The 18,791-nt window shown below is 38.2% G+C and overlaps 2 protein-coding genes across 3 annotated transcripts in view; one reads left to right on the forward strand and one right to left on the reverse strand.

Annotated features, from left to right (window-relative positions):
* slc5a10 (solute carrier family 5 member 10) overlaps positions 1-1,690 on the forward strand; it is a 28,728-nt gene extending 27,038 nt beyond the window's left edge. The window contains exon 15 of the mRNA XM_034051655.3: positions 928-1,690. Coding sequence (XP_033907546.3) covers positions 928-1,121 — 194 coding nt within the window. The 3' untranslated portion in view covers positions 1,122-1,690. The remainder of the gene's footprint in view (positions 1-927) is intronic.
* LOC117431032 (GRB2-related adapter protein-like) lies at positions 1,666-16,503 on the reverse strand. 2 transcript variants are annotated; one of them, XM_034051612.3, is made up of 5 exons: positions 16,150-16,503; positions 15,469-15,566; positions 14,406-14,546; positions 8,531-8,699; positions 1,666-2,565 (listed from the first exon to the last, which is right to left on the reverse strand). In XM_034051612.3, the coding sequence occupies exons 1-5, from the start codon at positions 16,225-16,227 to the stop codon at positions 2,386-2,388; spliced, it is 666 nt and encodes a 221-aa protein (XP_033907503.1). In that variant the 5' UTR covers positions 16,228-16,503; the 3' UTR covers positions 1,666-2,385. The 2 variants fall into 2 exon arrangements, with proteins under 2 accessions (XP_033907503.1, XP_033907504.1); XM_034051613.3 differs by having other exon boundaries at positions 14,406-14,528; positions 16,150-16,501.
* Positions 16,504-18,791: the final 2,288 nt, after the last annotated feature.

Here is an 18,791-nt window from a genome sequence, read left to right on the forward strand (position 1 = left end):
AAGAGACACAGAGTAGGTGTTTTCTGTAAAATACTTGTTTAATTTGATGTGTTTTGTTTGGAAGCCTTTGTTTCATGTTTTCTGTCCCTGAGTCTTCCCTCTGCTGCTATCCTGCCACAGGTAGTGTTAGAAGTGGGATGACTCAGGGACAGAAAATGCAGTGAAACCAAAATATTTTAATTGACAAAAGACAAATAAAAAAGGCACAATAGCCAAACAAAAGGTTTCCAAACAAAACACATCAAATTAAACAAGTATTTTACAGACAACAATTACTCTGTGTCTCTTTGAACAAAACCACTCCAAATCACCCTCTCCTAACAAAAGGGTTTCAGCTGTCTTTTATAGTCTGTGGCTGGAGCCAAATTAACCAATAATTAACAATTAAGCACTTAAGGCTCCAGCCACATTCTCACATGTATTTTTCACAGGGAGGAATTTGACCCCCTCCCTGCCGAGCCAAACCAAACAAGAATAATAAACATAATGAAAACAGTAAAAATAACAATAACAACAACACAAATTATAGGGGCGAGCTAGCACCCCATCACAGTTACATGTTCCCATGTGTTGCTACAACTGTTTACGTAAGGTGTGTGTATTGTTTTAATTTTTCTTTTCTTTACATTTTGAGCAAAAAAAAAAATTAAAAACAATACACACACCTTACGTAAACAGTTGTAGCAACACATGACACAATACACAACCTTACACGATAATTATCATTATCAAAATGCAACATATGCAACATAGATATTAATACAGTTTTTTTTTTCAAAGTAACAAAAAAATACTTTTTACATGGAGGGTTACAATTACGTATTTTAAATTTTCTAATATTTAACAGATTCTCTGCATGCTGTTACTATTCCCAGCAGGTGAAAAACATGTTTGTCTGTTAACTGTTTTGCTCCGATTGACTCTCAGGTTTAGAACCAGAAGCCCAGGATCAGTGTTCCTTGACCAGCCTCTTCTGCAACACTCAGCCCCAACCCGAAGAAACTCCTAAACCCAGACCCGTCCACAGCACCTACGAGAACCCGTTCTGGTCGCGGTTCTGCTGCGTCAATGCTATCATACTCATGTGCATTAACATTTTTTTGTATGCGTATTTTGCATAGCATTGCATGTTTTTTTTTGGAGTGTCTTACAGTTTTACAAATTGTTCAATAGAAAAAATGTCCAGATTCCAGAAGGGTGAAAAACCACAGATTAAAGATTGTTCAAGAAATACAGGTGTTTTACCAAAAATTTTACAGAAACTACAGGAACGCCATCATTTTGAGTTTACGCAACATGCTGTAATGCCATTGTTTAATATGTTTTGTTTAACCCCTTATATACACTGGAATTTTTAGGAAATAAATAAAATGTATGACACAAATAAATACAATCATATATGTTTATCATTTACACATTTTATAGTTTATTGCCTACACAGTAAAATGAATAAAGCAAGTAAAGTAAAACTAAGGGTTTTAAGTGGGAAATTAGTCTGCCTAAGCTTAGCTTTAGCTCAGATCTCATCTCTACTCTACTTTGCTAATGAGTGCTCTAGTGCAAAATGAGAAACAGCATGGATACCCACCAGGGACATTAACATTTTGAGTTATTTGTTTCTAGTTTTCAAACATTAACAGATGACTGGTACATAGATTGCTCTGGAATAAACCCTTTGTACAATAATTCATCCCCAGTTTCCTTTCCTCGTCATTTTCACAGGTGAAGAAGCACACTAAGAAGAGTATCTTCATTCTCAACTTAGTTGTGTTTCAGCAAAATATTTACATGTTTTACTACAAATATGAGTGAACTGTTGGAAAGATACCTATAATATCTGGTTTTGTGTGTATCCTATAATATACCACACATAGAAAATATCCAAGGCGATAATGCTTTTATGGCGATTGCCAGGCCGAGGACAAGGCCAGCTTGGGGTATTCTTATTGCAAAGCAGATTACAAAACAAATGAAAAAACACAGTATCACCCTCTTGGGTAAGATTTAGAGAGAGCTATTTAGTGTCTGTACATAAGGAAAAAACAACAACACAATTTTGATACATTCAATAGTTACTGCTTTGAAGGCAGAGGCATCTGATGCATTATAGAAGGTAAGCGTCTCCAAGGTCTCTCAGCAAATCTAGGCTGAGCTGGCGTGGTAACTCTCTCAGTATTACCGTACAACACATGTTTCCTCTAACAGTATGTCTTGCTGTTCAGATGTCCCAATGTTCATCAACCTCTTGCATGTAAGATTTGGGTGTCAGGATTCGGCTTTGTGCACATTTCACAACAGATTTAAGTACTGATGTTTATATCTGCATGTTTTTGTAAATGGATTAGAGGTGCTAGGAAGTGCACTTTGAGTTCCAGTGTTGCGTGGTTAGTGGTAGGTAGGCTGGACGTATTTAGATGGGAATACCCCCACCTTGCCATGGCACCTCCCTTTCCAGCGGCTGGGGTCGGAACAGTCCAGGACCTCTATGACGTCCCCTCTGTAGAAAACCAGCTCCGATAAGTGCTGTGGGGCAAAGTCGAAAAGAGCCCGGGCCTGCTTTGGCTTCTGAAAAGGTGAGCAACAAAAAGGGGATATTGTCAAACACTGCACCTGCCTTCTTTAATATTCTATTGTGATTCATTACCATTTGCAACCAGTATACTTAGGGATTAACATAGAATTTATAAGCTGTGCAGCCTGGACCCCCTTACTACAACAGTCTGCTGCCTTGCGGGAGCCTTTGTCACACACACGACTGAGAACGTGGGCAGACTCCTAGAACGAACAGGAGACGACCTGGTAGTAGTCGTCCACGTCGGTAAAAACAACATTGGAAGAGACAGACCAAAATCCCTGCAAAACAAATTCAGAGAGCTAGGAATGAAATTTAAAGACAAGACCAAAACTCTGGTATTTTCTGGGATACTGCCGGCATCCGACCATCCGAATAGCAGGAAATAATCAATCTAAACGCATGGCTGAAATCGTGGTGCACACAGGAAGGCTTCACCTTCCTTGAACACTGGACCACATTGTACAACAAGGACTATCTATATAGACGGGACAGACTGCACTTAAATAAAAAGGGAACCAATCTACTCAGAGAAAGGATCCTCAAGGAGGTTCAGAAGCATTTAAACTAGAAAGGAAGGGGGGAGAAATCAACAAAAAACAGAAGGGAGACTACATCAAAACAAGGGTAACAACTCAGGTAAAATAGCTATTAAATGCATTTCTCTAAATGCTCGAAGTCTCAGAAACAAAATGTTAGAACTTGAGGCTACTGCACTAACGAGTAACTACGATGTGATAGGTGTTACAGAAACTTGGTTATCTGAGAGTGATGGAGACGCATATAATATTAGTGGGAATACACTGTATAGGAAAGACAGGCAGGACAAAAGAGGCAGAGGAGTAGCGCTATACATCAAAAATAGTCTTGAAGACAAAAATTCAAATGGACCGCCAAATTCAGGCAAAATAATCTGCTATACAATGACATTAGAAATGCGTGCCGCAAAGGAGAAGCCATATTAATGGGAGATTTCAACTTCTCCCATATACAATGGGAAAACCCAGTGGGGAGCACGACAGACAGAATTGAAATGGTAGAAATGACAAATGACTGCTTTTTATTTTATAAGAGCGTTTTTTTAATTTTTCATAATGATGGTACTATTTCAGTGCATGAAAGATTATTAACATCCAACAATGGGGCCATGCAGGTTCAGATTAGTTATGAGTTTTATGGCAGGGGAGGCAACTCATGTATTACAGTAGGACCTGGTTAGAAGTTTAATTGATTCAATTAAATAATCTTAAGAATGGGTGTGGATTAAAGACCGGAGGGCCTATTGAATTGATCTAAACAGCAATTTATTTGTATCGCTAACATTGTATACCAAGGTTATAAAACACCAACAGGGTACTGGTCATCTTCCCACTCCCAGTAAATAAGAGAGACAGACTGGCAGGTATACAATATACTCTTTTCTATTAAATGTTGCATTATTATACTACTCATGAGTTAAGTAACCTTCAGACAATGATTAATAATAATCATTCTATCTCACGCTCCTGCTGTTTGAAAACCCGATGCCAACTTCCTTGAGGCAGTGCGTTGTCTTAACAAAGGTTGTGCTGTTCACCTTGGGCTTGTGTTAACGATGGTTCAGAAATGTATTCATGAAGCTGCACTAAACTGCTGTTAAGCCATCTACTATATAGAATAGTTTAATGTATATAAAAAAAAGTTTTTATTTTTGTTTTTTTACATAATTTCTGTGTATTTTAAGTGAGATGATTTATTCATTTTCATTCTTAAAATGACGTTTTGGTTTGCCTTTTGTGTACATGGACGCAAATTCCTATTAATTCCATCTCCCCTTTCTTACTTTTTAGCTGGGATAAACCATTTGGGGAAAGTACAAATTCATGCATTTAACATGTCAGGCAATATTTATTTGGAGATGTAATTAAACTAAGCCATCACTGATGATATGTTCAGCTAAATATGTGTGGCTCCATGTTGCCACTGTTAAGATTTGCATGATGTTTGCTTCCCATTGAATTCGGCCAGTGTTGCTCTCCATGGCAGCCAAAGGAAATCTCAAGAGCTGATAAAGCAGCAGGATTTCATCTGACATACTGTATCAGTGAAAAAGTCTATTTTGTAATATTTGATTAGTAATTAAATGTAGCTGATTAAACCTGTTGAAACTTTGAAAACTGTGTTTTGAAATGCAGTGCTTGAATACAGTCTGGCGCCACAAAAAGGTATTGCACAGACTTGTTAAAGAACTAAACCATTAGGGTGGCTGACAATAAGTGCCTGGTTAATTGTTTGAAAATAACCTTCCAATTTATAGCCAGTTTTACAAGACTGTAAATAATGAATGGTCAGGAGCAGTTGCAATATCATATGTCACAAGTGACCCTAAAACCCCTTCTCTCTTGTACAAAGTGATGCTCCTTTTGAATGAAAGGCTTATGCTGCAGAAATGTATGGTCCTTAGATGGAACCAACTTCATTTCTTTGGGGGTTCCCCGCTGATGATGGAAATGAAAGTGAGGCATGGAAACCCATTGATCAGAATGAAATGCATGCACATAATAGTTATCAGTCCAGAACTCTTACTTCTTCTGGGAAACTCTCTCTGAAAAGGGGAAAAGCAGGCACATACCAAACCTAAAATGTGGATGTCAGAAGTGTAGAACTGGACTGCCACAAGCAGAAACAAAAACATGCCCAGCCTGTACACACATGGTAAAACATTGCAACATGTAAGGGTGCATCCGCGTGGAGTGCAGGATGCACCCTATAGCCTGGAGATCCAGGCTATGTCATTGCCAACCATGACCGGGGGATCCTAGGGGGCGGCACACAATTGGCCGAGCGCCGCTCGCTATGGGAGGACTTAAGTCAGCAGAGCAATCCTCGGTTCACAGTGGATTGCTCATTGTGACCCCTGTGGAGATATGCAGTGGTGCCATTCAGATCTGTGTTGTCCTCCGGTACAATAGGTCTGGTGGCTTCGCTGTGGATCTGTAGTGTGAAAAATGACGGATTGGCAGAAACACATTTCACAGGATGTGTGTTTCAGCCTCCATTTCCTGAGTCGCCGGGGGTTGCAGTGGTGAACCGGGATAAAAATAATAATTGGGCATTCCAAATTGCGGAGTAAACCGGGGTAAAAAAAAAAACAAAAAACAAAACATTACATTTGAATGCAATGATGTAAGGGAAAAAGTTCGGTAACACATACTTAGCTGGTCCGCCTACTGGAGATCTTCCTGCAAATCTAACTACTGGTTTTGTATTCAGAGCCTGTTAGTTTGGTAAGCATAATTTAAGCGTTTCAAAACAGCATTTCATATGCTATGAAAATTCATGCGGTAGCTTTTACGTTACAGAATCGTGCACCCACCTACTGTACCAGTTAAGACGTGTGTGCTGGAAAGCCTTGTCAGAACAACGGTCAGGTAAGGGCGCAGTGACAGCCTTACCTGACAATTTCCTGTCTTTTTCGGAATTGTCTGCTCTAACCGTCAAGTGAAGTGTTCCTGCTAAACAGCGCGCTCACAGATTGGGAGGGAGATCGTTGACTAGGATTCTTTAGCTCTCTGTCACATATCCCACTGCTCAGAGTGGAGGAGAAGGAACACGGCTGAATCTACTTTCCCCATTACACCCCCCTCCCGGGAAAAGTAATCCGCATTTTGATGATCTTTCCCTGCATGGTGTGTCATAAAATACATGAAAGATTGTAGTGCCAGATACGACCGAGTTATCCAGGTGTTGCTATCCTTCATTGTGCTTAACCATCTGATTGGGGCGTGGTCAGTGACAAGATTGAACGAATGTTCCAATAGGTAGTACCGTAAGGTCTGAGTGGCCCATTTAATGGCCAGACATTCCTTCTCTATGATGGAGTAGTTACACTCCCGAGGGAACATCTTTTTACTTATATAGAGGATGGGGTGTTCCACTCTGTCAACCTGCTGGGACAAGACTGCCCCCACACCGACATCCAATGCGTCAGTGTGGAGGATGAATTCCTTATCAAAATCTGGTGTGATAAGGGTGGGGGCTTGGCAGAGTCTTTGCTTAATAGTATCAAACACCCCCTGACATTCCCCTGTCCATGTAATAAAATTTGGTGTGGTCTTTTTAGTAAGGTTCACTAGACGGTTGACCACTGTGGCATGCTCAGGGATAAAGCGTCGGTAAATAACTGACCAACCCTAAGAGAGACCTCACCTGGGGCTTAGTTTTCGGGATCGGCGCGTCCATCAAAGCCTGGACTTTGATGGTGACGGGTTTCACCTGCCCCATAACAAATCCCAAATATTGCATCTCTACTTTGGCAAATGCACATTTACCCAAGTTGGCTGTCAGCCGGACTACCCTTAGAGACTGGAGGTCGGCCATGAGCCTAGCCAAGGTGGAGCTGTAAATAACCATATCGTCAAAAAATCTTTTTTTTCTGGCCCCACACTAGGTCTGCGCTTGAGTCCCACATGTCCGGTATATTGAGAGGGGCTGGAGTAACATCTGCCCTGGATGGCCCAGTAACCTCGGCCTCTTGGTCACACTGCATACCGACTCCTTTTGAGTGGCGTTTGATACCATCCACACTCTCTCCCACCAGACCCGAGCCTCGTTTCAGTGGTGCGCCTTCCCATTTTTCGGTCCATCTCTCTTTCTTTGTTTTTCTAGGATGAAAACGGGAAGAAAACAAGTCAGCTTGCAGGGGGAAAATCTCACCAATCGTTTTCCCTGCTGTGTCTGCCACGGTTACGTGTGTGGTCGGGACTGCCTTTTTAATTAATTGTTTGAGGTTCAAAAGCGACCAGGTATCACTCCAGATCATCCTCCGTTGTCATTTTCTGCGCCCGCGCTTTAGGGGGCGCCATCACTGGTCCTGTTGGTAGTGGGGAGTTGTTTCTGATGCCGATCCTCTTGATCAGCGTTGCGTACTTTTCCTTTCTCTTTCTCTCCATCTCCTCTCGTCTCTGGTCCAGTGCTTCCAGCAGCAAGGACAGTGCTGTGAGTCCATGATCCTGTTTCTGACACCATGTGTGGCAAAGTAGCTTGCCATACGCAACTGAAGTTGGTGCAGTGCTCAGGAATGACACACACAAGACAGTGGAAGTTCAATAAAACAGTTTCTTTATTTGGCTGGGTTGCGTGTCAACAACACTTGTTTTGCATCATTCCGTGCAAAACAAGGAAACAATAAAACACTAATAATTAACACACAAACACAGACACGGTCACTCCTCCCGATAGTGAGTGATCTTGTGCAGGTGTGGTGAAAGACAAACAGTTCAAGAAACAGTGCTGTAGTGTAGTCCGGGTTTAGTGCTGGCTTGTAGCGACAGCTCCCGGCTAGTGCTTAGCCATCTAACAAAGACAAATGACAAACAGTTTGCACATCAAACAAACAAAACACAAAACTCTCACGATAATTAATTACGTCCGTTTCCTTTTTGGTCAAATCTCGTAACCACATCAGAGGAGAAGATTTCATCGTCACATCCCCAATTATACCCTTAGTCACACCCCCTGTGATAGCTCGTCCAGTCACGTCTCCTCCAATCCATAACTGACACATCGCATACCGCTTTAGGGTGATGACGTCGGGCATTGTGACTCCGCCCCCTTCCTAGCTGGCTGGCTTCCGACTGACCCTGGAATGAACTGCCAGACCAATCAATACGAGGCACTCTGTTCCTGTTAAACAGCACCCTCACAGATCAGGAGGGAGACTCTTGACTAGGATTCATTAGCTCTCTGTCACAGCATTACTGATGAATCGTGAGCTTCGAATTCTAGGGTTCTAACCAGCATGCTGCAATTTTATAAACAGGGAAATATTCATTGAGACTCATAAGAAAGTCATGGTCTGTCTTTATCTGGAATCACTCTTTTCCACCCACCAGAGGGACTGAGTGAAATGGCCATAAAGAATGCTGGTCCTGAGAGCAGGATCTACTCAGTTATCTCCCTTCTAAATATCTTAAATACCTCAAACGTGCGCTCTTCATCCCTCAGGAAAACTGTCTGCCCCCTGGCGATGGATGTAGTTCGATAATAGTCCACCAGCTCATTGAGGGAGTTGAATTGTTCTTCCCAGATAAAATATCTGCCTTGTCCATTGTTCATGACTTTGAAATGCTGCACAAGATCTCCGTAGCTGCAAACAGAATAAAAATCAAGTTTGTTTTCTTTTTGTTTGTTTAAAAAATGACTTTGTACTTATAAATATCAGTACATTAACACAATAATGACATTGTAGTGACATTGTTACAATGCATTATATGGCAAGTGGTTACCAAGTGTATGTTTTTGCAATGACCTTTGCAGTATCAAAATAACTTTATTGTTCTTGAAAAAAAAACAAAACAATGAAGCCACAAGACTATATGCCCTTCTAATAAGAATTTTGCATCACCTAGAATTTTAGGATTGAGAAATTATAAAAAAAAAAATAACTATATGATTATGAACATAATTTAGATATTTTATTTGACATCATGTAATCGAAGAAACCACAAAATAATATTACAAAAGTCTACCAGAAGTCATAATAGTAGAACAGAATTTTGAATTATCAAATTTTTACATTTTTGTCAGTTTGTTAAGTAAATGGAAAACTATGTAATCAAATATGTCCCACTGTGGACAACACCCTAAAACAGAATCAAACCATGACGTTGATCTGTCATCACATCGGTAAGCTTCATATTGTACACTACCAGGAACTATTGTCAACAGGAAATCTCATGATCCAATATTTACTGTTTGTTTGTTTTTTTCTCATGCACTTTGTGTATCCGTACCTATTAAAAAAAGTGATTTATTTATTTGCAAATCAATCCAGCTATTATTTAAGTTCAGTAATTACACAACACATCACTCCTAGAGTATTCCTCTTTCCAATACAGAATGTTGACTCTGAGCTTTATACAGATTTATAAACTGTTTAAGAAAACAAGTAAAAAAAAGTCTAATTAAGCAAATTATCAGTTCAATTAAGTGTCTAGTGTCGAGCCACTGCCATAGAGCACCTAGCGTTAATGTCCTGCAGCTCCCAGGATGAATGAAATAACACCGTGCGTGTGAAGCAGCATTTTCTCTGTACAACCCATTGAGTAATGGGTTTCCATTGCAAATAGCATACGACTTCTACTTTACATTGTGCAATTAAACAGTTAAAACGGTCTCGTGAGGATTGATAGTTGGGTGCGGGGTCAGTAATGTGAACTTGAAAAGTGGAAGATTCGTGTAACAGATCAATTGTGTATTTGGCCAATATTTTGAATTATTTATTTATTTTCAGATTCTGGTACATTAATAATGACATACTGTATATTTAGCACACAAGCCTATGATAATGCTGATTAAAGTTGATACATTAACAATGTTATTTTCCTGATCATATCATTTTTTTTTGCAAGTACGTGTATTAAATAATGTAACACAGTGTAGCTACAGTATAATTCATGTACCAAACAGATTTAACTAAAACCAGTATTTTAAATATGAGAACAGTTGTTTTAAAATATATTGGATTACCAAAAGCGCTTTGTCAGCTAAAAAAGAGAAAAAAAGTTCTGACAACACCCAGTTTCTGCTACTTTGGAACATTTGGGCGTTTTTTTCTTTAAATATTAAGGTAATTAAAACATATATTAGTTATTAATGTGTTGGCTTAACATGGGCTCTGTGCGAGTGCTGTGCTAGAGGTTGTTGAAGTATAAAATACAAGCAAAAACCATCACCAATATTTAAATGTCATCTATCAATAAAAGGTGGCAATGGAAAAGAACACCATACAGTATGTCTACAGTAATGTGTCAATATATTCCGTACATTGGTTGTCTCAATTTATAATATATTGGTCAAGCTGGGGCTATATTTAATATACAAAAAAATACTTACTACAGAAAATCTAATAGTTCTGAAGTATGTTAGAAAGCTATAATTATCTTTAATATGGTGTTTTATAACTACAGGAAAGCTCCACTCAATTAAGAGCTTATAGCTTATATGATTAAATCAACACTGCAGACATCTTTCTTTCTTAAATAATATACATTTTTTTATTAATAATTTCATTTCTGGCTCAGTGTTTCTGGCTCAGAGTATATTTGGTGTGGTAACTTTCCCAAACTGGCTAGAATCCCCATTGTTAGCTTTACCACCGCCATTCATTATCAGATGACACTGAATGTAAATAGATTGCACATATCTAGCAGATATGTGCATCAGAGCTTTTCTAAATACTTTCTCTTTAAGATCTCAGCTGCTTTTTATTATATTTCACAATGTGCGGCATTAAGATACCCTTTTAAGAAGGTTAAAGGGGATAGATATCAGCCATGCCAATTGCCTCTTTACCGTCTTCCAGCTTCAGTGTATTTCATGTGCATGAAATGTTTAACAGCAGACTCCCCCGTCACAAGGATGTGGCTGCCACACCTGGATATTTCCCTTATAGGTGGAGGTTGCTTTTGCATGTAACGCCCCAGGCAAGAGGTGTGACTGAACTAACAATGGCAAAGAAGGTGGTTTTTAAACTCCACAGGGTCATGTTTTACTCCTCAGCACAAAACAACTATTTGGGACGGATTACACATTAAATATCTATTGCTGCTCACAATACAGCTCATCGTCAGTCATCATATTTAATCAGATCCAAACGGATTATAACTAATCCGTAAGACATAATTACTATTAACCATTGTACTTTAAGAAGCTAATGTTAATAAGCAAGGAAGCTATTCAAAATATATTATTCTTTAAAAAAAAAAAAGCAGTTGACAGAAACTGATATCTGATTACGCTAGCGAAAGAATTAAAAGAATGGTTGCCTTCAAATCATTGTCAAAAAGAAACTTGAGAGTACATAAATTCAGATAAATGTACGGTGTAATTTACACCTATGAGGTGAATTGTTTAACTATTTCCCAGGACTCTGTGCTAATTACCGAAGGCTTTTCATTCATAAAGGGTTAACGGCTGTCTTAAGGGGAGAACAGGAGTTCCTGATCGGATTTCGACCATATCTGCTTATTTAACCACCATTACTATTCTGAAGGGACAACTGACATGTGTCATTTAGCCCCTTCGTGAAGGAATATTTTAATCATCGGTTCTGAATGTCAACCTGCTAATCATAAACCTGAACGACAACAAAATGCTATGTGTTAATCTATGTGTTGTTTAACGCTTGGTGCGGTCAAGTCTAAACTAACGACAGCCTCATTTAACAATGTAAAGAGATCACCACTGTCAAAACAAGTAATCTGAATGTTTAAAAAAGGTCACCTGCCAAAAAAATGTTACAATAAACCATGTGAATTTTTTTTTAATACATATTTTGTTATTAGATTGCTGTGCACTGTTATACAGTTTGCTGTCCACGAGATTAACATTTAGAAATATTTAGAAAAATGAACAGTATAAATTGTCATACCGCATCTGTGTTATGCCAGCTTGGACCAACTTGCATGGATAGGTGGGGAGGCACTTCAGTACAGTACCGGCAAGGTGTGCCACATCACGACTGCATGTTGTATCTTGCACAACATTGTAGTCAGGAGAAGATGTGCCTTACCCCACAGAACACGACACAGCAATGCCAGCACCTGTTCCAGCTGATGCGAGCAGACAAGGTAGCACAGAAATACATTCTTTACACAGCTAAAAAAAAAAAAGCAACCAAACCAAAATATTTAAATAAATATCTGTTTATTTATTTAAATGTCCTGGATAATGTAACAGCGTTATTTTTTTATTATTGTTATTATTAAATGGGGGGGGGGGGGGGGGCGGGCATTACCTAATGGGAAAGGAGGACAATCCTGTCAACCAGCATTGCTTAATACAACAGATATATTATACATGGTAAATTCTAGACATTCTGTACAGTACAGCCTCTATGTCACACCCTATTAAAATAGTTAAGATTAACTGAACTTTAATAAAAGTAATGGCTGACACTGTATCCTACAAGATATACACCCAACCTCTTGGCTATTATCCTATTATTTAACTTTGTGAAGTTCAATCCACCAGTTCACAAATGACAGCACTGTCATTGATGTTAAGTTGTGTTTTTCTTTCTAGAAAATTATTTTCAGGTGTCAGAACTATAGCTGTGGAAATCAATTTAAAAAAAAATGATATCAAGGTGGTTCCCCGATTACATCAATGAAATGTGTATTTGCATGTTCAGTATCTGATTGAGGAACACTAATGGGCAGCCTCAGAGAAAAAGACAAGCCGCACATTTTTGCTTACATTTATTGATGCTTCAGAAGATTGATTATGCTGTTGCATCACAATGATTCATTCACTGTTTAAAGTTTGCTTTAGCCTGCTGATCCCACTTCCTGGGTAAGACTTGTTTGTTCAAAAGAACAGGTAAAAATAGATCAAATCTGAAACACGCTGAGTGAACGGCCTTCACACGATTCTTTGATTCAAGCCTAATCCTCTCACAGGCAAATATCTCAAATAAATGAACAGCGAAACCTAAGAAAAGAGCTGTGAGCAATCCGGGAAAATCTATCAATAACATTTATTTTGAATCCAACAACTGCTATCTGAGGTGATTTAAATATACTGCAAGGAGAGGCTGGCAAATATTGAATTTACTTGACATTACAAATGTTATTACAAATGTTTTTGTGTTTGAAGAAAAAATATTTTAGACTGGGGATCACTTGAAATGCAAATTTAAGTTAGATATAGAGAGGACGTCTTCTATAAAGTATTATAATATTTGTTTAATGTTATTACGCATGACTCCAAACTGAGTAATAATTTAGGCTTACATGAATCACCTGAGAACATTCACTTTCCTGAGTTTAATATTCATCAGCTCTAATGACCTCAACCTGCGATGTATTAACCATCTTATTATCACTATAATACAAACAATAGACCACCATTGGTGTTGAGTTAATTAAATTTCTCAGTTTTAACATCTAATTTAATTGTTTATTGATGGATTCTTGTGAAAGCATGTTCTTACATGCTTAATAACAACTGTAGCTTATCAACTGAACTGTGCAATGCTAAAATCTTATTAAAAAATGAAAGCCAACAATAAAAATGGCTTCTTCTCCAGAATGTACTTTCCCATCCTGACATCCTGCTCAGTTCTGTTAAATATGTGACTTGGCAAGCAGTTACCCAGAAACCACAGGGTTTATTGCACCGTTCCAAAAAAATGAAAAATTCCCCTGTTGGACTGGAAGTCTTAGTCACTCTGCTGATTTTGAAAACATTTAACTAATATGTTTGACAATAAAGAGCCTTCATTACAGTTGAGAAATGCAAGTAATACCAAATGATTTGTTGAACGCTGGCCTCTTTCTGTTCCATTTTGGAGGTCCATTCCTGATTCTGTCACTAATGCTTTTTTTAAACTTAATTTTGAAAGCTTGCACCTTATCAACACTGTGCTTTACAATTCTGAACCACATAAAACCATTCAAATTGGGAGCATTGTGCGCAGGTGTTGCGTGGTACAGGTGGTGCGTGGTGCCAGTTGAGTCATCCACAGTAATGTGGTTATTTTTTTTATTTATCAAAGGAAGTCATGATTCAAACACAAATATCATCCTTTGCCCTTTTAGGAGCTCAGCTTTACTCAGGTTTCTGACACCACATGCAACTCCATCTAGACACCATCTAACGACTCTACCAGGAGATTCTGAGCTTACTTTTACCAAAGTTAAAAACACATAGTTTACACTAAATCATGTTTTTCATTTCCTAGTCTTCTCTGAATGAATGCAGCTCGGTTTATTATAAGCCAGCCTTTAGGGGTGCATGTAATTAAAATATAGCCTTCCACTTGCAGGAAAGCTTTAAGGTGCAAACCTACCTGACGGACACAGAGAATTCCCCCGGGGAGCTCTCACTCTCCCGGACCAGGAACGCACCGCATTCTCGTTGCCGGGACAGCCTCTCTTCAGCAACATGTCTGGAGATCCGTCCAGCAAACCATCTGGCAAAACACACCCTTCTACATTAATAGAATTGCTTTTAGTTGCAGCACTAAGCAAAGTTACAGAGAATAGAAAACTAAACAGTTTCACTGTCATATACTGAAAAATACATTTTTTAAATGTACAGAAATATTAGTATAGCAGATTAGCTTTTTCTGTACTACTAGAGAACTCTGCAGTTCTGAGTGGAGTTATCTTTCTGAGACCTGTATACAGGGCTGCATTGTTGAAAAAGTGAAAATAAGGTGTTACAGTATTTGCTTCAAACTGTAATCTTCACCTTTGTATTACACTACTTGTTATTTAAAAATGCCAGTTAATTTTTTTTTGTAGAGCATTGTCTTATTTTATTTATAGTCAAAGATTATTATTATTATTATTATTATTATTATTATTATTATTATTATTATTATTATTATTATTATTATTATTATTATTATTATTATTATTATTATTATTATTATTATTATTATTATTATTATTATTATTATTATTATTATTATTATGGGCAGCAGTGTGGAGTAGTGGTTAGGGCTCTGGACTCTTGACCGGAGGGTCGTGGGTTCAATCCCTGGTTGGGGACACTGCTGCTGTACCCTTGAGCAAGGTACTTTACCTAGATTGCTCCAGTAAAAAAACCCAGCTGTATAAATGGGTAATTGTATGTAAAAATAATGTGTAAAAAATAATGTAATTGTATGTAAAAATAATGTGATATCTTGTAACAATTGTAAGTCGCCCTGGATAAGGGCGTCTGCTAAGAAATAAATAATAATTATTATTATTATTATTATTATTTAGTTAAAGGAATGTTGTAAATGATATGGCTATGAACTGGCTCTGACACATTAGCAAGGGGTTTGTTGAATCCTGTTAATCTGGGATGGGTTCAGTCAACACACAGTATTGTCTGTGTCACCACTTCTCAAAGATACTTACGGGTGTGGTTTTACTTTAATATAATTCTTTGGAATAAAGCCCTTCAGCCCTCCCAGCTCTGCTGTGAACCAGTTCTGATCATCTTCCATGTTTGTGATCTGGAATAACAAAAAGAATTGGGCCAGAATGTTATCTGTCTGTCTTTTTAAATAGGACTAGCGGGGGTCACAGTGACTGTTTGGGAAGTCATGTGTCTGTGAGTGTATTACATTTTTGCACTCTTCCGCACAGCACTGTGAATAACAAATAACATGAACCAAAAACAAACTGTGTTTGCAAGAGGCTGTTACAGGATAGTGACCACATTTATTTCCTTTCCCATTTCAAAGAAGTAAGCAAACATTTAGGTTAATCAAATGCTTATCATATTTATAATCTAGCCCATGGAGAAAATATTGACTTGCAGCTGTTTCCTGTGAAAACTTAACAGTAAAATGCTGCTTGGAAAAAAAAAAAAAGTACACTACATACACAGGCAGACGTCAATATGTTAGGTACTTGCATGATTATTTACTGTTACGTACGTACATACATACATACATACATACATACATACATACAAACATGCATAGAAATTCTTAACAGAAAAAAAAATCGGTTGGTAGAAGGATGGTATATACATGACTAATAATCACTAACACTATTGTTCTTTTATATTCTTTGTAAATGCATTTAACTTACCTTCAGTATATCCCCTTTTTTAAAACTGAGTTCATCATTCTCTGAAGCTTGAAAGGCATACAGAGCTACAGCTTCCATCCTTCAATATGCCAGCTTGCATATGTACAGAGAGGCTGGGGAGTAAAGTAGATGTATAGAGCTAATATATGTCAGCTAAAGTTTGCAGGAAGAGATCAATTCTAAATGTCGTGCCCCACAGAGCTGATTAAGTTCCCGACTCTCCTTTGCTCAAGCCCACACTGCATCGCAATCAGGATACCAATGCCATCTATCTCTGCAGAGAAGTGAGTTCTGCTGACCTACAGTCACTTCCTGTCAGATTCAGCCTCACTCAGTCAGGGACCCTCACACTTTGAGGTTTAGGATGAGAATGTGAACGCGCACAGGAAACATAGAAAAAAAACACACACTAGCTTAAAAATAAGTGTCACGGGCCAAATCTTTTCGCCTGTAAAAACTAACTTCAATAACACTTTAAGTTTTTGTGTTGAATCTGAGAATTAGGACAGCACAGTCACTGCTACGCTTTTTTTTTTGTTTTACTGACTTCCTTTCTGAAACTACGAGTAAAGCAGATTAGGAAAATGTTTATACAATATCTTGTGGAATACATTTCTAATGGTGACACTTTATAGTGAATTTAGGGATAAGAGGGGTAACATGTTTGTTTAGGGGTCAATAATAACCATTTCTGCAACGTTATTAATTAAGCTATTAAAAATTAGATTACACTTTTAAAATCGGTTTTAAGAATGTTATCATGTATAGTATTACAGATCCCTGTTACAGATCCTTAAACTTAAGGGTTACCAATGTAGCTTAGAGAACATTAAATTAAATAATAAACCTTTTTTTGTGTCATCTCTAAGAGATTACAGACACCAGAGCCCTCACAGACTGATCAATGTCTGAATGTACCACAATCACATGCCACAACAGCTTAAGGGCATTGCTAACTGCATAACTTAAGCAAGAGGTTTCTGGTTGTGAGGATAAAGTACCACACATGAAAGTCACAAGGGGGAAATCCTCTGAAGATGTGATATGTATACTTGTAAACAATACTTGCTAGTGTTTTATTTTAGCTGGATACGTGTAATAATTTAGTTAGTTAGTTATTTATTTTTTTTAAAGCTTTTTCTTGAGAAAGCTTTGTCCTCAAATACAAACTCCTGAGTCTGTGTGTAGCCAAGAAAAATAAAGATAAATCCTTTGCAGTGTTGACTGCAAATATATAAAAGTAATTCCATACATGTAGTGTGATTCAAATAAAACAAAAGTTGTGCACGTTTCTCTGTCCAAAAAAATGCAAGCTATGTAATTCTGACCAATCTTGGATGCTGGAGGTACAGAGAACTGCAAAGTACAGCTCATGACAAGATGCAGGAAGCATACTGTAACATTTGTGGGAAATGAAGGCAGGCTCACACAGGTATTTCAGGTCCTCAAATGCAGTGGTTTATTAAGCCGGGACTCTACACTTGGCAGTTAAAGCGTGCTGCTTTACCAGCCAGTGGTACAACTCCAGCTGAGCAGTGTAGTGCTACTCATACTGTGACAAGATAATCATATAAAAACACTGTTTTGGCTGTGTGCTACAGCCAACTAAGTGCAGTCTCTGGTTTCTTCCTTGATTCTCTTTAGACCTGCTTCTCTCTGGCTCTCCTTGGCTGTTTCTCTCCACTCTTTCTCTCTGTTCTTTAGCTCTCTTTCATCTCACCACCAGCTTTCTCAGCAGCCTGCTACATATCCCCCCCCCCCCCCGCCCAAGTCCATGTCAAACCCCCGGTGCACCCGCCACCAATCCCAAGCATACACGGCTTGCCGCTCTTGATCCCTTGTGTTACACCATCTTATCCCCTGATTTGTGACAACAATGTTGCAACCGGGTCCCGCTCTTACGCCAAGCCAAGCTTCTGATTGGTTATGATTCTCCCATCTCTGACATCCCTGAACACCTGCAGTTCAACCTTTGACTCTGGGTCACAGAGCCTTCCCAAACGCAGTTACGGCAGACCCAGGGTCATTACAATACATTTCCTACTGGTGTAGAAATCCAGTAATCAACTGACATGTACAGAAAAAAAAACATGTGTTTTGACAAGAAGTAAACATTCCAGGCTGCACTATACAAATTTAAATATCTGTTTGATGGAGATATTAAGTAGCAGAAAATTAAAGGAAAACTATTAAGGTTTCAGATTGTTAGTGTTTTACCCCTTTTTTCTACTCTCCTTTAAGAATTAAACTAATACCTTTTAAGCCATTTGTGTATCTCTATGACAACTGAAAAATGTGTTAATAGTAAAATTGATTTAATTTACCATTTTATTCTGTGAAACAACTAAATGGGCTTTTAAATCGGCCAAGCCTTATTTTTTTTTTATTTAAGAGCAGAACGTACAAACGAGATCACAACACATAGACTGATCTTTATTAAAGCTATAATGAACAATAAAGTATTTTATGCTGGACACACTTTATAACAATCGCTATGCGTAACTGTATTTACATTTAAAAAGATGAGTCGTGTCTGCTTTTAAATTAAAAACTAAGACTTAATAAATTAAATCAACTATTAACATGTTTCTCAGTTATGATTGAGATACACAAATGGCTTAACAGGTATCAATTGAATTTTT

The sequence above is a fragment of the Acipenser ruthenus genome, chromosome 22 (assembly GCF_902713425.1).
Source record: "Acipenser ruthenus chromosome 22, fAciRut3.2 maternal haplotype, whole genome shotgun sequence".
In the NCBI taxonomy this organism is placed as follows: Eukaryota; Metazoa; Chordata; class Actinopteri; order Acipenseriformes; family Acipenseridae; genus Acipenser; species Acipenser ruthenus.

Bases quoted from the DNA above. Each gene is read 5' to 3' on its own strand.
- LOC117431032 (XM_034051612.3), bottom strand. From the start codon at position 16,227: ATGGAAGCTGTAGCTCTGTATGCCTTTCAAGCTTCAGAGAATGATGAA. The intron at 15,567-16,149 runs GTAAGTTAAATG...TTGTTATTCCAG, and splicing joins AAAAAGGGGATATACTGAAG to ATCACAAACATGGAAGATGA. The intron at 14,547-15,468 runs GTAAGTATCTTT...CTATTAATGTAG, and splicing joins ATTAAAGTAAAACCACACCC to AAGGGTGTGTTTTGCCAGAT.